The sequence below is a fragment of the Halichoeres trimaculatus genome, unplaced genomic scaffold (genome assembly GCF_033239565.1).
Source record: "Halichoeres trimaculatus isolate MK-OKI-2021-1 unplaced genomic scaffold, fHalTri1.1 fHalTri1_scaffold_9, whole genome shotgun sequence".
Lineage (NCBI taxonomy): Eukaryota > Metazoa > Chordata > Actinopteri > Labriformes > Labridae > Halichoeres > Halichoeres trimaculatus.
This window is the reverse complement of record NW_027437188.1, coordinates 4,038,861-4,059,009: the sequence shown is the minus strand read 5'-3', so window position 1 is coordinate 4,059,009 and position 20,149 is coordinate 4,038,861. Positions and strand designations below refer to the sequence as shown.

General features: G+C 40.5%; 1 protein-coding gene across 2 annotated transcripts in view; it reads right to left on the bottom strand.

Annotated features, from left to right (window-relative positions):
• Positions 1–1,145: 1,145 nt before the first annotated feature.
• Positions 1,146–20,149, bottom strand: part of ets1 (v-ets avian erythroblastosis virus E26 oncogene homolog 1) — a 32,071-nt gene continuing 13,067 nt past the window's right edge. Inside the window, exons 2-8 of one of the 2 annotated variants that reach the window (XM_074679971.1) lie at positions 15,453–15,572; positions 14,136–14,336; positions 13,760–13,837; positions 11,284–11,481; positions 9,712–9,972; positions 3,687–3,805; positions 1,146–1,990 (exon numbers count right to left, since the gene is read on the bottom strand). In XM_074679971.1, coding sequence (XP_074536072.1) covers positions 1,775–1,990; positions 3,687–3,805; positions 9,712–9,972; positions 11,284–11,481; positions 13,760–13,837; positions 14,136–14,336; positions 15,453–15,572 — 1,193 coding nt within the window. In that variant the 3' untranslated portion in view covers positions 1,146–1,774. Of the gene's footprint in view, positions 1,991–3,686; positions 3,806–9,711; positions 9,973–11,283; positions 11,530–13,759; positions 13,838–14,135; positions 14,337–15,452; positions 15,573–20,149 lie in introns of both variants that reach the window. The other variant, XM_074679970.1, reaches the window with a different exon arrangement.

Below are 20,149 nucleotides of genomic sequence, written 5' to 3'. Positions count from 1 at the left end.
CTAGGGTGATATTCCACTTTGGCATTTCCCATAAGGCCAGTGTACAGCCACTCCTCCAACTGTTGGGAAGAAACTGCAGCCAATGTGCTCATGAGTAACGAATTCATCTGTGGTGCAAGTCCTGGGAATACGCTGCACAGAAATGGATTGAACCACACACGTTACTAGCCATGACCTGGATATCACTTTGCTCATGGATTGGAAACACACAAGCCTTGAAATGTCTGCCTCTAGTCCTTGACGTTTTCGCTTTGCAGCGAGGTTTCTATGAGAGCTGCATCAACCGTCTTAAATCACAACGCATGAAATGCAAACCTCCATGCAGCGCCAGGTTCCTGTCAGTCACTTAGTATCAGACGTCTCGCACGATCATCACCTTGAGTATCAACATTTTCTACATATATCCATCAAAAGCCTACTACTTCCAAATCTCTCTACACAACATTTTCCATTCCCTGTTCCTTTTTCCTTCTCCACACCTCCACACTACACTACAGCTGCTTCCTTGTGCCAAAAATGATAGATCTGGCATTTTTAAGACATTGGGAAAACCACTCCCTCTACTATTTTACTGGTGGTTTCATGATGATTTTACACAGACAGATAAAAGACAATTCAAACACGTCTAAAGCAACGCTAACATGGACAGTGAAATGACAAATTCTGCAACTAATCTGCACACTGAACAAACTTTTGCCAGAGACTCCTGAATTCCCTCCACAAAGATTGTCTACACTTTGCTAATACTTGTGGTATATGCAAAAAAAAAAAATGCATAAGGTTCAGTCATATTACGTGTCTCTAACAAAGTGGCAAGCATGTAAAGGTGAAAGCGTCAGTTTCAAAAGCAACGGCTACTTTCAGGCGTCTATCAGACGCTCTGGGTATGAGTCATTTCACAGGTCCTCATACCCGACTAAAAACAGGGCCAGTGTCTATAGTGTTGTCTGATAACCATCAGCACATTTCAGTTAAAGGCTTCTATAGACCACTCAAACTTGGCATGTTACGTTTGGTTCCACTGTAATACCTTCATTGACAATATAAGACAAATAAAATACTCATAACACTTCTTTCCTGTTTGGTTTACAGTGGCTGTTCTTAATGTCAACAATATAATACTGGCACAAGCATATGCTTTTATAAAAAAAAACAAACAAAAAAAAACAATAAGAAACAACACTTTTTGGTCCAAGCTGAAGAATCTCACTCTGCTAAAGAGAAATAGTGGGGCTGTTTGTTGATATGAGACCATGCCTCTCTGATTTTTTTTTTTTTACACTTTGGCAATATTTTCCTCTTACAAAGAACTTTCTGCCCACTCTCCGTTTTCTCTGACAATGAAATGAACGGTTTTGTTTTCTATTATCCTCACTTTTCTCAGACTTTCTGTCGTGGTCGTCTCGTCTCCCTGCTGTGCTACTCTGGCGGAACAGAACCTGAATTCCACCCAACACCGCTTCATCCGTCTCAAGCTGCTAAATGATACCAGCACAAGATCACACATTCACATACTCACTTACACACACGCGCGCACACACATCTCAAATGCAACAGGGTATGAATACAGGCTTTTGGCTTTGTGCCTTCTTTCTGAAACGTTGTCTGAGAGACAGGAGCTTGAAGTTGATAAAGACCACAATTATTCATTAAAAACATTTTGGTCCCCAAAACAAACGGTTTACTGACTCTATCAAACAGTTAAGACCACTTTATGAGCCACAGTCAATGTGGCACCTCAACTTCTGTCTTCAACTCCTTTTTAATCCCCGTTTCACTCGTCCGTGTCAGGCTTTACGTCCAACATTGCATGGAGCTCCTCGGGAGTGTAGCCCAGCAGACTTTTTAAGTCACAGACAAAGCGGTAGACGTAGCGTTTCCCTGATGTCTTGTGGATGATGTTCTTGTCGTAGTAGTAGCGTAGGCCACGGCTCAGCTTCTCATAGTTCATCTTAGGCTTGTTTTTCCTTTTACCCCATCTCCGAGCAACCTGAAGTGGTGCAAGCAAGAAGTGAGTCATAACGATTCACACACTTGAAAGATTACATGATGCATCTGTAATATGCAGTGCACTAAAAGAAAAAAAAGCAAGCACTGCCATAATAGTTTTGTTTTGTCAAATATTTACTCAAATGGTAATGTAATTCAAATGTAAGTGCTGCTTAATAAAATATGATTCATTTTTGGTATTTAAGCTTGTTTTTGCAAAGAAAATGCAAATAAAGAAAAACAGCCCAGTAACCCACTGTAAAAACATTTCCCTTCAAATAACAGTAAAATTCTGACAACCCTGTAGCCAGTATTTTACTGTTATTTTACATCAAAATAATTTTTGTTGTGCTGGTGTTTTTGTAACCGTGAGTAAGGAGTAAACATCATGGATGAGACGTTGTGTGGAGGGCATGGGCTGGCTATTCTCTCTGCTCCAATTAAACTACTTACCCAGTAGTGGTATTTAACAGTGAACTTCCAAAAAAAAAAAAAAAAAAAAAAATCAGCTTATCTTTTTCTCTATTTAAAAATTGGCCAACACACTGAAAAAATCATCAGAAACATGGTCCACGCCATGTGTAGTATAGACAGCTGTCCACGCCATGTGGAGTACAGATAGCTAGTCCATGCCATTGAGTACAGACTGCCTTATATCCACTGCATTCCTTCCTCACTCACAGTTTAAAAAGTCCTCACAACAAAAATAACTTTTCTGTAAAATATCAGAGATTTTTTTTTTTTTTTTGGGGGGGGGGGGTCTTCTGCATTATTCACTAAACACAAGCAATACATCATTCTGTGGTACAGTGGTTCTCAAATGGGGGTACGTGTATCAAAGATGTATATTCAAAAAATAGTAACCAAGCAAAATTCCTTTATCACCACTTATTTCATCAATGTTTGAATCCAATATAAGTTTAATTTCATTAATTTAATGTCAAATTCAATATACACTAAGAGTACAGTGCTATGTTCAATTTTTGTTTTCCATCCAAAACTGCTTTGTGCTTGTTAGGGGGGTACTTGGTGTAAAAAAAAAAAAAACATATCATAGGTGGTACATGACTGAAAAAAGTTTGAGAACCACTGCTGTAGTATGATCATCACAACAAAGTATACTGTGGAGATATAAATTCAGTCCTGTAGGCCAGGCCTACATGTTCTGATGATATGAGACGAATTGATGCATGAATTGATACAAATAAATAAAATGCATTTACTTAACCATCACAATCACAATAGAATATTGACCGATCTATTTAATTTCAAGCCTGGTAAGCATTGAATATTTATGCCAGAAAAACCACCATGTTGGTTTTTGCAGGATTTCAGGAAGAACAAGTACAAGTTACTATATTCCCTCCAAGTCTGTGAACATGAAACTTCTTAAATTATGTATTTTTTTTTAATTCATTTATTTTAATTGCAGTCTTTGCACTGCGATGTCGGTTTTAATTCAATTAATTGTTCAGCCCTACTGCAGGGTTACCAGTCTTTACTGGGAACATTTTACAGTGCTGTATTTAAACATAACAGGATTTTACCGTCAAAGTCTTCTGTTAGGGTGTAAAGACTGGTGAAGCCAAACAATGCATGCAAAGGTTTGGACAAAGTCTGACATCTTGTTCATCTGGCTAAACACTTAAGACCCCCCAGCACGTGTCCCAGTGACCAGCGAGGTCACGACCTCTCACCTCATCTGGGTCAGAGAGCTTGAACTCCCAGCCATCGCCTGTCCAGCTGATGAAGGACTGGCAAGACTTGTCGGTCAGCAGCTCCAGAAGAAACTGCCACAGCTGGATGGGGCCGCTGCCTGCAGAACAGATGAAAGGTTCAGAGAAGGTGAGCATCTATACAGCTTTGTTAGAGGATTCAATTACGTAACATAAGACTGTGGGAAGACACAAAGATTCAGAGCCTTCACAGGTCAATGATGTCATTGCCCCTATATGTGAAATAAAATACACTTTGTTACACCACTTTGGGAAATATAGGCTCATAACACAAAGATGAAAGAAAATGCAGATGGAGAAGCATAATGCATCTTTACAGTGCATACTTCGGCCATGTATAAAACGTGTTAGATACTCAAGCCAATTATTCACAGCATGTCAGAAAGAGACAAAGTAAACCTTCTAATCTGGGTCACACTGAAGTACAGAAGTGGAACCAAATGTCCTCCTAAATACAAAAGTGCCATTCATCATGTATTCCCTTGTCTGCCAGTTGCCCTGTGCATGTGAATCCAGAGTCTGTGTCTGTCAGAGTTCCAATCTGATGAAATCACCAGTTTAAAATAAGAGCGGCTGCCTTTAGGCTGCTGCACCACATTTTAAGTGTGTGTGAGTGAGTGTGTGTGTGAGAAAGACAGATGTTACTTGGTTATCTCTTGTTCTATAAAGCGCTTCATTTTTCTTAATAACAGTCATATATTTATTTGTTCAAACTTAGCTTCAGTGCCTCTACAGCGACGTATTACATCTTGTGGAAAAAGAGGGAAAGCAGAACAAAGAAAACCAGAAAAAGGCAGGTCTTGTCTCTGAACTAGATTCAGTGCAGCACACTTTGATCTTGCGGTTTCTCAGCACATACACTAACCCACCCACTTTTGAGGACTCGCATGTTGAAATCACACCTGCCTATGCAGCGCACCGCCTCAGCAAAACTGAAGCTAAGCAAAAGTCACCTCTCTCCAGTGCCTCAGAAAAACCAAATGTACCCTTACAGAAGACAAACAGAAGCTTTCAGGGAAACAGCTGTGTGGGTTGAACTCTTGAAATGCTGCTTTTTGAGTCTTCTTAACTCCTGCTCGGGTTGGGGAAGGTGCATGACAACAACAGCCCCGACTTTGGAAAATGAGCAACACTGGGTCTCTTTCAGACTGAGGGCTCTGACTTGCATTCAAAAAGTCTGCCTCTGTAACAGCGAGCCCACATAAGGGTGATACGGCGCCGGTTTACCAGCCCCCCATGTGCTCTCACGCCAGAATGTAGGCGACGTTTGACAAAAAAAAAATTAAATAGTTTCCAAAAATATGTCTCGAGTCTCCACGCACAATGGGCCTCTTTGAAAAAGCATACAGTGTGTCAAAAGGGTGGGTTTGATGAGAGTTCGCATTCAAAGCTGCGTGGAGTTTATGACCCTTGGCATGCCAAATGTGCCTTGAGCATATGAGGGAAGGCTGAGAGGGGATAATGCCATTTTTTCTTTTGTTTTATTTCACTTTTTGTGTTATTTTAGATATAAAAAGGTGAAAAATCCCCACTTAACCAAGTCTAACCTACTGAATAAGGATTCTGTTATTGCGAAGGGGAGTTCAATCTCTTTAAAATAAAAAAAAGATGTATTCTGACACGTTTTAGGAGGGAATAACACTTACAGGCTGTCTGCTGGTAATGCAGACGGAGGCACAAACAGTAAATTGTCACAGGAAACCACGGAGATGACAACTTGAGCTTCACTTATCTCTTCTCAGCTTTATCAGGCTCCCAGTCCTTTGCTACAAGCGTCACCTGTCACACTACCGCTGGGACAGGAAGTCAGGCAAAGTGAGTTGTCGAGCTGTCGTAAACATTGATGTGTCTTTTTCGTTCTTGTTTTATTTTACCTTAGATTGATCTCTTTTCCTTTTTACCCTTCTTTCTCCCGTTATCCCTTCATCCACCCACGACAAGGCACATAGGCTTGACATACATGTACACTAAAAGAAGGTTTCTATCTCTGAGGCACTACGCTCTGCCTGCTGTGTCTAATGACAGCTTGGACTGGAGCAGGCTCCTGCACATTTTTCCTCTTTCAGGAAAATTGGGCTATTTTGACATATTTTTTATTTTTCTTCCCATCTTCCCTTTTCACAGTTGTGTAAAAGCTCAGAAGACGCACATTCTCCTCCGTGATAACACATCACTGTGCATTAGGTAGGCCCAGAGCCATCTGCTCAGTCCTAATGGCAAACACACAGCAGGTGTCAAGACTGAAGAAGAAAACTGAGTCATTAGGTGTAGAAATGATTCCACGAGATTTGGTTTACATTGATGCAGGTTTCAGCAAGATTGAATGTCATATAAAGCGTCTGTCGTCATCGATTGGTCACACTCTTGTAGGGCTGCAGCTATCGAATATTTTAGTATTCGAGTATTCTACTGAAAATCCCATCGATTAATCGAGTAATCGGATAAAATACATTTTTGTTTAGTTAAAGAGCAGTTATTTTTCAAATGAAATTTTTTCTCTTTAAGAAATAGAATTTTCTGATTCAGCATGTCAATAAGAGCACTTGCTTTGGTAGCTCAAAAATTTGTAAACACACTTTGACACATTTTTTGAGCCTTGGACATCTCATCAAATGTTACGGACCCAAATGGCACCCGTTTCGTAGAATGACCCATTTGTCTCCAAACTCCAGAAAAGAAGCTGGATTTGTTGGTAGTTGCTATTTTGTATAAGAGGTAGCTTGAGGGGTCTGAAAACTCTCTTAGTATGGCCTCAGCTCTATTTAAAATACCACTCTTTGATCTCTTTTAAAATTAAACGATTCCTCGAGGCAGAGACAATTACTCGAGTATTTTTTTGTAATCGAGTACCTTGAATCATTCGAGGAATCGTTTCAGCTTTACACTCTTGTGAATCATTCGAGATGGACATGTTTTTTGAGCTACGTTTTTATGAAGCTTGTTTGGTACGGGTTGTATCGGTTAAGCCTGATCCTGTTTGTGTTTCCACAGCCAACCATGAACTCCTTTGTTAGGCGACGTTTAAGCTGGATGCATATAGCCACCTCGGCTACATTACAGCATGACGGCATAGCAGTGTGACGCAGTGTACCCTGTTAATAAATTCAACAAACAAGAAAAGCGCTACACAGAGCAATAATGGAAGACATCCAGCAATTAGTTTTCTAATTTCCATGTAGCTCTTTGTTACAAAGAACAATTGTTAGAGCCCAAAACGTAATTACACCTCAAAATGTAACAACGACCCAAAATGTAAATTAAAAAAAGTGATAACATCTGAAATTTTATAACTGGTCCATAATAAAACAAAGGTACAGAGCCTGAAATCCAATAAAAAATAAAGTAATAAAACCAGAAATGTAATAAAAATAATGTAATAAAAGTTGTTTCATTTTTTTTTAAATTACATTTTGGGTCATTTTTGGATTTCAGGCTCTTAAAGTGCCATGAAAATATATAGGCGCACTGGAAGTGATGATTCTTTTGACCAATTAATGGACTGCAGTGTTTGTAGCTCCACCCTCTGGGGTTGGATCAGTCTGGCAGCCCAACAGAAAGGTACCGCAAAATGTGACGGAACTGGTCGGTATTTTGGGGACCTGTCCCATGATTCGTCCATGCAAACATCACCAAAATGTGCGCTGTGCCGAGACGAACCAAACTGAACCGCTTGGTTGGAGCTGGGCTACATTCATCCAGGTTTCAATGTTCACTGTCTGTTAGACGTTTTGTCATACCACGCATTTCTTTTTCGATTGTTTTTAATTTCTTGCTTCACTTCATCCATTAATATCATGAAGGGTGCTGGGAATAGTGAAGCCTCTAATGGTCACTAGAGGGGCTTTTAGACTGTGTCTCACTCTACGTTATTTGATTATAAGTGCATTACAGCATCATTCGAACATCTCCATGAATGAATGACTCATTGTTCAACGAGCAGCTTTTGAACTAACAACCGTACAGATGACAAGTTAACATGTGCATACCGAGTTTGGGACAGTCTGTTGATATCTGGTGTATGAATTGTTAATGACGTTGAGAGAATTGCTTGGATTTCCCCCTTATCTTCTCCTGGCAGGCTTGCAGTCTTGTGACTTTAGTTTAAACACAGCTGAAAAAGTCCCAAACACTTTAGCGTTAAGAAGCAGGCTAGTGTCTACTCTTTAACCGGCTCTGGAAATCTGATTATAAAACAATATCAAGCATTGCAGACTAAACTTGAGCTGATCTATCAACTAATAACTGCATGTTTACTGTGTGGCGTTTGACATTTGGATACTACCTTTTCATCTACAAATGTATTACAACAGAAAAGTGAAGGTTACACTACTCAATAAAAATAACAAGTTTCCTTTTCCTCGATGCATTTACATTTCAAGGCAGCGTTCACAAGCAAACTGTGTTTGTAATGAAGTATCCGCAGCAGTTTTGCTTGCACCTTCTTCAGGAAAAAAAAGATAACAGATGCTAAAATAGTGCACTTGCTTCAGTAGCATGTGCAGATGGTCCCACATCATGCTCGACTCGGAGAACAAACAAAAACCAGCTCTTTGAGCCTGAGCAGGAGCGGGTACGAAGATGCCACATGAGATAAAGAGATAATTTTACACCGGTGTTGTGTGCAAGAGCAGGCATCATTTCTATATTTCACTGCCGTTGCTAAGACGACCTGGAAAAATAGGTTGAGATGCGGGCTGCGCATAAGAAGGAGGTAGATAAGGAGTCAGACAGAATCAAAGATTGAGAGAGCAAAGAGAAAGAGAGAAGAAAAAATAGAAGACAAAAATGTATTGTTTCCTGTAAGGTGCATGACTTTGGCTGCCAGGGTATTTTTTTAAGGCGTGTGTGTGTCTGTGTAAATGTTTCACATTTTGGCGCCTTCATATCTTTGGGGCTTTTGTGAAACATCAGAATCTGTGATGCTATAACTGCACTGCATTGGGCTGTTTGTATTTCTGGTTGCAGGAACTTATTTTAGTTACAAGACAAAAAAACACAAAGAAAAAAAACAACTCAATTTCGAAAATGGAGAGGAAAAGAAAAAGGTCTTCAACACAACAAAGGTCCATTTGTCCTGCTGACTGTATCAGTCCCCTTGTTCAAATCAATTTCTTATGTATTAAGATAACTTTAAGAGTGATGCTTTACTCTTTAACCTTTTACAATAACACCTATGCACTGTAAATATGAGAAGCTGAACTTATATGAATTTATAAAACCGATTGCACTAATAAAGATAAGTAAATACAACTAACAGTCTTGTTAAGTTTACATGATATTTACTTGTTAAGTTTACATCTAATTTTAGACTAAGCAAGAAAAATTACATAATATAAACTGCTTTAGTGGATATGGCAAGGGTCTGCAGAAGGCACAGGCTGTCAGTGCTACACGTGGCATGGACCATCTGTCTGTGTTTAAAACACTATGGTACTATGAATGATAATTTTAAGTTAACTGAATACAAAAAAAAAACTATTGATACCTGTTACACTCTAGTCCCGTTTTTGTGAAAAAGTTTTTGTGAAACTTTGAATAACTAACAAAGAAGCCCTGAAAAATTGTTTTCTTACAGGTTTTTTTTCCTACAGTTTCTAAAAACTTCTTTGTATTGCTCGACTGAGCATGTGCTCTGTGAAGCCACTGTGTTCACTCAGGAACATTAGTCCATTTTACACAGATGATATGAGTTTTAAACCCCCTTGAGGAATAATAAGTACAAACTTACATTAAATGAGTTCAACCAACAGATAAGTAAAGAACACTATAATGATTTAAGTAAGAAGAGCAAACACCTTTTAGAGTGTACAATATGCAGATCTTGCTCACTAGGACTGCTTTCCGTAAAAAAATAGTAATGATAACACGTTTGGCAGCCATAGAATTGCCCTTTAACCACGTTGTAAAATGTCTGCTGTGAAACAGAGGTATCTTTTCTGTGCAGGTCACATGACCATACATACACCGTGACCTCCAGGCATCTCACCTGTGTATCCTGCCAGTGCTGCTGCTGGGATGACGGGTTTATCCTTGCTGAGATCTGAGCGCTCCCTCACATAGTCTTTGAAAGTGCCCTTGGGCTTGTGGCCGTGCAGGGCAGTGGGGTAGTCTTCTGAGTCAAAGCTGTCGTATGACGGTACTCGCTGCAGGCTGCTGAATGAAGACTGGCTGCTCCAAGACTGGGTCAATCTGTCGCAGCTCTCAAAGCTCTCGATGCTCTCAAAGGAGTCCTGGCCACCAAGCTTACCTGTGAGGAGAGGAGAAAGAATGCTGTTAAATCTAAGAAAACTACATGTGTATGAATAAAAACAAGGCTGGGATTTACACTGGGTAATTCTTTCATACAGCCTGTCTCTCCTCAAAGAACATGAACATGAGTGAATATCTGAGTTAAATGAAACTGCTAACTGTTGGTTTAAGTTTTCTTGCAGCAATTGACAAAGGAGCAACAATGTAAAAGAGAAACAAACAACTCTATTGCAGCCAATTTTGTTCTCTCTCACAAAGCTGTATTGTTCTGCACGGTGCCGTAGCTCTCTCCATTTCCCGCCTCATTTCCCTTTTACAACCAACATTTGGATTTGATTTTAAATGGAAGACAATCACACAAATGCCGTTGCTATTTTTGACCTTGGGAAAGATAAGAAGAGTCTTTCAATGGCGAGTCATTATCAAATGACAGATAATGCTCTGCCTCGACTGATGTCAAATCTTCAACTGCTGAGATTGAAGCCACATGTGGACAGCAGTTGTTCTGCGGAATAGTTTCCCACGTTGGGGGAGCACAATGCATCGCTCAAAAAGCTTGGTATGTGTGATGCATGGGGACTGGACCTCATACCTTGCAGGCAAATGCTTTAAGCACTGGCAGGAGGCTTGTATAGCGATCGTGGTACATGCTACTCATTTACACAGGGTTAGGGGATTTGTGAGAACAAAATCCTAGCTTTATGGCTATGAATGTAAACCAGCACTGCTAATTCCTCTGTAAACTATCACAGGGAGAGAAAACAAGCCTGTGTGTGCAGAAAAGCAAACAGTTTCGTGAGAAAACCCCGCGCTTGCTAGCTGAGGATGACACCTCCATCTCCTTACCCAGAAGGTTGAGTCGAGGGAAGGAGAAAGAGAAAAAAAACTCGAAAGGTTACACCACTTGAACTGTTTTACATAAAAGACAGGCAGCAAGAGAACACATTGTGGCTTTGGTTCGTGTTTCAATCTGACAAAAACAATCAGGTTTGCTTTTTTTTTCCAAACCCTGTAAGAAGTGTATGAGATGAGTTTACTTGAACCACAAACCAAACAGGGGCCCTGCTTTTCTTCACCTCCGATACATGAAGACTGATAGAGCATGACATGATTCTGTTAGCTTCAACACAACCACACACACACACAAACACACACATTCACCCACAAAAACATGATAAATGCACTCACACCAGCATGCATATTGTGATTCTTTTCTCGAACTCTCAATCCAAACTAAGAATAACCTGAAACTTCTCTAACAATCCCTCAGAGATTATTTTTTTAGTGTATCTTTCCGACATCCCCTTACCTCTGCTGAGGCGTCCCACACACATGTTGTCGGGGGATACCACCTCCTGCTTGACTGAGAAGTAGTCCCCCTGCAGTGGGTTGAGGGGCGTGTCCCGTAGGATGACAGCGGGGTATTCACTCTCATACTTGAGCGTCAGCAACTCCTCTGAGCTGATGGGATGAAGTGTCTGGTAAGACTCTGTGATGAAGCCGGGCTCTGAGTATTCAGAAGGGGGGACACATTGAGCATGCTCTACACCGTAGCCTGGAGACACAAAGGTCGAAACAAGTGTGGATAGAGAACAGAGAGGAAAGGCACGGAGCAGAGAGGAGGAAGATCAATTGGGATAGTGGAGTCATTCTCCCTCCTGTTCAGAACTGCTCTTTAAACTATAACTGGTTATCGTGAGGGAAGTCCATACTGGGAACCAGCTCTGAGTGAATCAGCTGAGTCTTGTATATTTGATACAAGGATTTCAAAGTCTTCATCTACTTTGACCTGGGTGACTGAGAGCTTCCACAGACACATTTTCATACAACTCAATATTGTTTCTTAAGAAATGCAGACAATAGCCCCATTTCCACCAAGCGGTTCAGTTTAGCACATCTTGCTACGGCACGCATTTTGTGGCATTTCCTTTTACCAAAACTGGGACAAGTACCTAAATTACTAGGGGTGAAAACAGCGTTGGAAATTAGCACTCGCCACTCGCCACTGGCGAGCATTTTTTCTGTTTGGGGACAAGGATTTTTAGCCAACTTGCCACATGATGAGTAGGATTTTAAACCTCCCAAACAGTATCCTCTGAGGTGGGATCACCCCGCGTGATTTCTACATAGCTATATATTTTCATTAATATCTCTGCCATTCACTGCTCAGTAAATATGGTTCAAGCGCTCCAGGAGAGCTGAGACTCTGCCATTTACAGATGTGCCTCTCGCGTGATTCTACGTGAATCCCGCGCGGAGATGGAACGAGTCAAAGAGCCGAGTGCTTGGCTGTAGTAGAAGACCAGAGTTCATGGATGGAGGGAAGAGAAAGCATACATTTTCTGACTCTGAGAACTCTGAGTAGAAGTAGAACCTTCTGACTCAGAAGCTAATTGAAGAACTGTGCAGAACATGGCAGTATGTCATGCACCCAAGAACAGGCAATCGTTTTGAAAAGATTAATTGAATAAAAAGATTAATACTACATCACGTGTTTGCTACTTATTTATACATTTTGATTTATACAGTTAATAGTTAAGGTTTTTACACATTACAATTGACTTAGAGCAGAATGACTGATATTACGATTTACTACAATGCCTGAAATGTGATTAATGATGTCTGAGTACAGTAGTAAAGCAATCAGTTGGGTTTAACATTTGGCAAGTTGAAAATCTGGTTGGCGAGTAACTTTTTTGACCTACTTGCCACTTGGCAAGTAGGTCAAAAATTTAATTTCCAACCCTGGGTGAAAGTATTGATTAATCAGTGCATCCAATTCAATATCAATTTGGCAAATCCTCTAAATTGATTCACCTCCTGGCCAGTGGGGGGTGCTGTGTTTCATTCATGTTGTATGGACGGAGGCTACACTAGACCAAACAACAAAAAAAATGGTAGCCAAAGCAAGCAGCAGTGTAAAGCCAACTCCTTTGATTCTTTGTCGATTACAAAGAAGAATTGCTGGATGTCTTTCAATGTTGCTCTTTGTTTACTGTGTCAAGTTTTTCTTCTTTGTTGTATTTATTAGCGTGGTATGCTGTGGCTGTGATTACATGCAGTGATTAACCCTTTCATATTCAGAATATTAGCAATAACCTGGTTGCACACGGCCATGTAAACACTGATTACTCTTCTTGTAAAACAGAATATGCTCATTTTCTGGTTTTTAACAACCTGAAAATCCCCCCTGGTAACTCTTTTTTTTAAACCTGATTATTTAGTCATGTATACGCCTATCAGGATATCTCCATCCAAAAGAACATTGGTTTGTGTTTGCAAGGAATCTTGGTCTTTTGAGTACAGGAAGTCTGCTGTTGTTGTTGTTGTTGCTGCTGTTGCTATGGATACTGGAAGACAAAGTGTCTTGGCTGTTTTGATCAGTGCACCATGTAAACAGGAATAACCCTGTTTGCTCACGCGTGTAAACGTGCTATCTGCATCCAGCTTTTATGCCGCGTACCAAGAAGGGCACGGTTAGCTGTGGAAATGCAAATAGGATCAGGCTTTACTGATCCAACCTGTACCAAACGTAATGATCCATACCTGACCACTTGGTGGAAACGGGGCTTTAAAACATAAAATTTGACTTTCTCAAAGATCTAAATCCAAAGAGTGTTTTCTATCTTGTAGAGTTGGAAAAGATCCATTCATCTAACTGTGTGCCTCATTCATTTTATTTACAACACTACACCACTTCTCCTGCAACATATCCATTCACATTTTAGGCACGTGCCTAATGCCATTACTCAGAATGATGGGCCATGAATGCGATGAGTACTTACTGACAAAGTAGTCTGAGGTATAACGTGATTCCTGGAAGTTGGAGGTCAGTCCATTGATGGGGTAATGCTTTGTATCCTCTTCATGAAAAATAGATAGAGAACAAGCATCAGTGACCCCTCCATTGATTCCATGTATCACGTAACTGCAGCCAGCATTATCAAAAATTAATGACCTGAGCTAAATTGTGTCTTCCTGTTTGGCTCCCGTTACTGTAGCAAGTGTAAACAGGGTTCTATTTTTATGTGACGCTTGCTTCGCTTAAAAATGATGAAAGCTTCTAGTCTCTATCTGAAAATTATATCAAAGAGCAGAGAAATGCCATGGCTGTCTGATTAATCAGTAAATGCACTCGTCTTCAGACCGACAGGACTTTACCTTTCTGAAGCATTTCTAAGTGTTCCCAAAGGATGTCACCCACAAAGTCTGGTGCTAAGTCCAGGAAGCGTTCCTTCCCCATCGCACACAAGTCGGCTCCGTTCATGCAGAATTTGTCAAAGTCGACATTCTTCAGGCTGAACTCATTCACTGTCCATGCTAGCCACTCAGCCACGTTGTTTTCTGTCCACTGTCTGGGATCTGAAGGAGATCAGAGTTTAGAAGATAGATGTATTTCATACACAGTAAACTCTGCATCTCTTTACCCAAGAGTCAGGAAACTGACACTGATGCTCTGTTTTTACTGTGGGAAATCTTAGCCCCCTGGTTTTATGGTCTCTCTACCTCTGTGGTAAACCTTGCCACCCATAAGAAGTCAATCAAAAAGAGAAAGGAAAACAGCTGTGGATGTAAACAGCGGTGGTAATGACAAGTCAGAACCATAGTTTGCATATAGAGTATGATTACATAGCCCATACTGCTTTTTCTGACAGAATGAAGAGGCTCTGTGGTCTGCCCACATTTGGGAAGTTAACTCATTACTGTATACTGTCTGTCTCTGTGTCTACACAGTCTGGACGCTGCAGTCAGTCAGTCTGAAATGTATGTAATGCATAACCATTTCTGAAATAACTGGGTGTCTCCTGCTTTCAGTGAATCTTTTTCAGAGATGAACTCGCTGACTGATCTTAAAGCAGGCTGGGATGTGAAGGGATCTGATTTCACTCCATGTATTAAAGGGCTTTAGGGTTTGTCATTAGAGGTGTCCCAGTCCGATATTAATATCGGATATCGGTCCGATATCAGCAAAAAAAAAATATATTGGTATCGTATCGGAATGCATCTAAAATCTCCGATATAAGCACTTCGATATAAGCAGTCCATTCCAGACTCCGCTCCTGCTGTTTTTATTTGATTTATTTAGGTTATTTTCTGGGTCTTCTAATTTATTCTTTATTTTATTCAATTACTAGTATATTCTTATGTTTAATGTTAAAATTTCTGTTACACGTTGGTTAATAATAGATGGGTCAGTTTTTCCTCATACCTACTGTTGCTGACTACTGTTCTTTGTTTGAATAAAATCACTGAATCAAGCCTTTTCTAACATGACAGACATACTACAAAATAAGTAATAAAAGTATGCATGTTTAATGCTGATATCGTATCGGATTAATATCGGTATCGGCCAATACTCAATGCTGCAGTATCGGTATCGTATCGGAAAATGTAAAATCGGGACATCCCTATTTGTCATTTCTCCAATGAGAGTTTGAACAAAGACTAATAAAAATACAAAAAAGCTGTTGGTCCTACCTTTGGGAATACCCAGCCGCTGCTGCTCCTTCGTGAAGCCACTGAAGGTGGCCTTCAGAGCCTGGGACATCATCTCTTTACTTCCTGGAGTTAACAGGGGGACATCCCCACACTCTGGATCTGACAAACACAAAATTTAAATGGGTTAAATTTCTTACAAAGCAGTGTTATAGCTGTTTTTATTACCATCACAACCAAAGTAGCATCAGTGCATCTTGTCTATGTCTTGCATTATTCAGATCAAGCTCTGTGAACAACGAGTTAGACAGGCTTGTGAATATGGTTCAGATAGATCTTCACACCAACACACACTCACACACATGTACCCACACGCAAACAGGCCAACGCAGTTGTATCTGACCGTGATCAACGACATGGCTCAACAATTACATCCTGTCTAGACAGACATGGTGTCAGAATCAGAGCCAATCTATTTAAATAGGAGCTGTCACACAGTGGGACCTGAGCTACTTAAAACATGCTGCACTACTGTAACACAGCACGTAGGGATGGGTATTGATAAGATTCTATTGATACCAAAGCCCTTATTGATTCTGCTTTTCTGTACCAAGAGTAGCTTTACAGGTTGTGTGTGTCAACAACATTTATTAAGTTTATAAGTAAATAAAGATGAAACTGGTCACTGGATCGGGATATCTCTGGACTTAAATCAATATGAGTATAAATTGCACACCACATGATGTTAATGTATTGTTTTGTTTTATATCATTGACTGAAATAGGCCATCTAGCATTTGAAAGTGGTTATATCAATGCTTTAAGTCATTTGGAACCTTGCCATAGTTATGCTGAAGTCAGCCATGAGCCTGCACATACCTTTTTTCTGTCTTCCTGTTAGTATTTTGACATGAAGGGCTAAAACAGAGAAAAATCGGAAATCACGGGTAAATCCTGAGTGACATACATTTATTTTGTCTCTTTTTTTCTTCGTCTTTTCTCTCCCTCTTTTCTTTGAATTAAATGAAATGAGAGAAGCCAGATATATACTCAGTATCAGATGTTAAGGCTGTTTATTGTTTAATTGTAAGATGTGCATCAAACTTCCAGCTGCCGTCAGGTTAACTTTCCATTATGACAAACGGCTTTAATCTGACATCAGATGCGACGGGACAGTTAATATAGATATAAATGTATATGCTGGTTCAGACGTTTGCATTAAATAGTGATTGCTGTGATTGTTGATTGCATTAAAATGTGCCTGACACTCTGGAAACCTGCCTCTGAGGCTTTGTTGACATGTGCGCACATGTGCGCCTGTCACCAAATTACAGCTACGGAGGGTGCACTCAGCTTTGCGCCGAGGATAGACCAGGTTGGAGCTAGCGAGCTTTCAGCGCACTTTTTTTGGCACAAAATTGTCACTGCGCCAACATGAATCTGCTGACACCTCCCCCTGGTGCGCGTCAACTTCCCTTGGCGCGCTGTCACACCCATCTCTGCGCAGACGGTCTACCCAATTGTCAAATTGGCAGCGCACGGCGGTGCGCCGCACAAAATTAGAGCCCATAGAGTTGCCAGCACTGTTTTCAGGTAGTAATTGTGATATGTTTCTGTGATAAGCATATCAATGCAGTTTCTCATACACATTAGCATCAAGCTAGCACTATTTTTTCTATGGCATTTTTGGCCCATTAGGGGATGTATAGCATGTTGAATGTATTCAATAGGAATCTCATGTGAGAGAGAATTGCTCATTTCTTTGTGTTTTCAGTTCTTGAGTCAAACTTAAAGCAGAAAATCAGAGTTTCCCTGGGAACCTGTGATCAGTCTGCTAAGCTAAGACAGCTGGGATGAATAGTCGACGTAAGGTCTGGTAACTCTGGGTTAATGTAAAGAATTGATAAGAGAATTGTGAAGCATAAAGGCTACTGATGTTGATAGATTGAAACATTTCTTATTGATTATTAACAGGAACCTGTTTAGATATCCATGCCTAACTGCACAAGCAACATATTTGCAAGATGATGCACTTGCTGTGCTGAAAACAGAAGCTACAGCTCAACTTAGAATTTAGCAGGAGATGAGTTTTCAACTTCTCATATATAAGTAGTTTTTGAGCATGCTCATATTCTAATTTTAACTTTCAGATAGGAGCCAAAGCAAATCTTCTTAAGGCACCCTCCGAACAACACAACAAATCAAGAAAAAGCGTCTTCTTGAAACACCAAAAACCAAACTTCTCTTCGACACATATATCATGGGTGGGAGAGAATCATCTGATGCCCATCAGTGACACCGTGACCCTCTTCAACTCTCCCTCCGTGTTGCCCTGACACAGTGGACCTACTGTCAATGCACCAAGCATGGGGTCAAACATTCTGGGAGGTCAAAGGTCAAGGAATGGGGTGATGATGTCACTGCGGCTGCTGGCGATTGACTAGGAGAGTCAGGGGTGGGCTGTCTCGAGGGTCTCAGTCCCACACTGGGCCCACTGTTCTCTGCTCACAGCCAGTGGGCACCCAATGCGGAACAGAGCTCCCTTTGATGGCTTTAAACAGCGCCTGATGACTCGCACTCATCTAATTAGTTTGACCAGGCTGCTGAAGTATGGGATAAAGGGGTAAAGCTGGGGAGACGATGAGGAGCATGGGGAAAGACCCCCGGGCCAGACAAGAAAAGGCTGCTAAAAACGAACTGTCTAAGACTGAGAAATGACATGTAAATAGGCCTCATAGAGTTCTGATAAAGTGCTGTGCCTTTATCGTTCAACGTGCAAAGCGCCCACACTCATTTACACAACAAAGACAACCATATATCATGGTAATTCAGAGTCTGCAGTCTGACATTTCAGAATTATCTTGTCTTGGAGGAAAACTTGAAATACTTTTTTTTTCCAGGGCATCTCAGGTCTTCAGCAGATGGGATACCATACTAAATCAAGCGTTCAATGAGGTCTATAATTTTGCAGCATGGTCCTCTGGTCTGTCCTTACCTCGCACTAATTCAAGTGGTTAAAAAAATGGATACAAGAGGCTTAGCTTGTAGGCAGATTTGAGATTAAGAAAAACTGTGTCACTCCTCTTACAACACCACCATTGGTCGAACCCAGATGTTCTGGCATCTCCTCTGGCTGGTGGTTTTATCTGCCAGCAGTACACTGGGGCAACATACAGTTCATGCTTGTTTTCACCACTCACTGACGTCTCGACCTCGCCTGGAATGCACAGCAGCTGTCCCTCCTTCGCCCATGTAACCAATGTCTGTCTGGCTGTTTTTAAAATTAGGCCTCCCAGTTTCTTTTTTCTGTCTTTGGCTATTTTTTTTCTCCCTATTTTCTCTCTCTAAAGAAAAAAGCACGCTACAGATAGAGGACAGACAGGGCTCTTTGCTTCTTCATGTGATTCAATTAGGCATGTAATAATATATTGCTCTCTGTTTCTCTGGTAAAGAAAAGAAAGTTTTTGATTCTGGTGAGGAAAAACAGGATCCATAGCAGAGAACAAGGGGACCTCAGTTAAACTTTGTCTGACACTTTTCAAACATCAATTTAAATCATGCGTTTTCACAATGAAAAAACAAGACTCCATCTTGCAAGTTGCTCTAACAGTAAGGTTATCTTGGCCTCTACTGGGATAATTTCTATCTTTTAAGCAGCGTCGAGAGTGCAAAAACCGTTTGTGTTGAAAGGAGTTGCAAACTGAGATGAGACTGGGGCTCAGACAGTCGACGCTTTGAAGTGAATACAAGGGCCAAATGTGGCAGTTTATTTAAGCTGGATCATGTTGGGTTTGTCTGCACTTTCGAACCGTTTACACCCCCTCCCTCTCCATGGCTTTTATCAACCCTGCAAGAGCCTGGACTTGCCCACACAGACTGAGAAACACTTTAGCACTAAATTCTTCATCAAAGACACCCAACACCAGCGTGCCTGAGAACTACCATTAGCAGCTCTGAATCTAGACATCCAGTATGTGAACCAAGATTACAGGGGAAATCACAATCTGAGCTGCAACGTCTCTGACTGCTTTTGTTTCCCCTTCCTCCTTCCCTCTCTTACGTAGACATGAATTGAAGTCAATTTTTTTTATCATGATTCTAAATGGAAGAAATTTAAGAAGGTTTGACCTTTTTTTAAACTCTTTCAGCGGAATGATGCAAGCTTCTAACACTGGGGTCTGTAACTAGAGATGCACCAATCTAACTTTTCTGGGTCTGATACAGATACATATACCCATACCTGGGCTTTAGGTATTAACTGATACAGGTACTGATCTGATACAAGTGTTGAATAATAAGCTGCATGCTCTACTGTGGGATAAGATTGGTGATGCTTTGAGCAAAAGACATAAAATGGGTAAATATGGAATTACTGAGGTTTAGGGATGCACAATATTGGATTTTTGCCGATATCCGATATGCCGATACATCGAAACCCCTTTACCGATACTGATAATCACAAGTTTGTTTATTTTTTTCACTGTAAAGAAAGCTAAGTCTATCCTGTACTGGAATTTATGTTACTCTAATTGTGACGGGCTTATTTGTTTAAGAAACACACATAAAACAAGACAAAAAACATTTGATTTTACCATAAATAAGAAATGTGTTATTTTTTTCAAACTCAAGTCATTCAGTATTGAAATACAGAAAAATAGTTTCTTTAGATCACATGAACTTTAAATGTACAATGCATTTTTAAACATAACCAAGTTGCATTTGATTATTTTAGAGCTACTG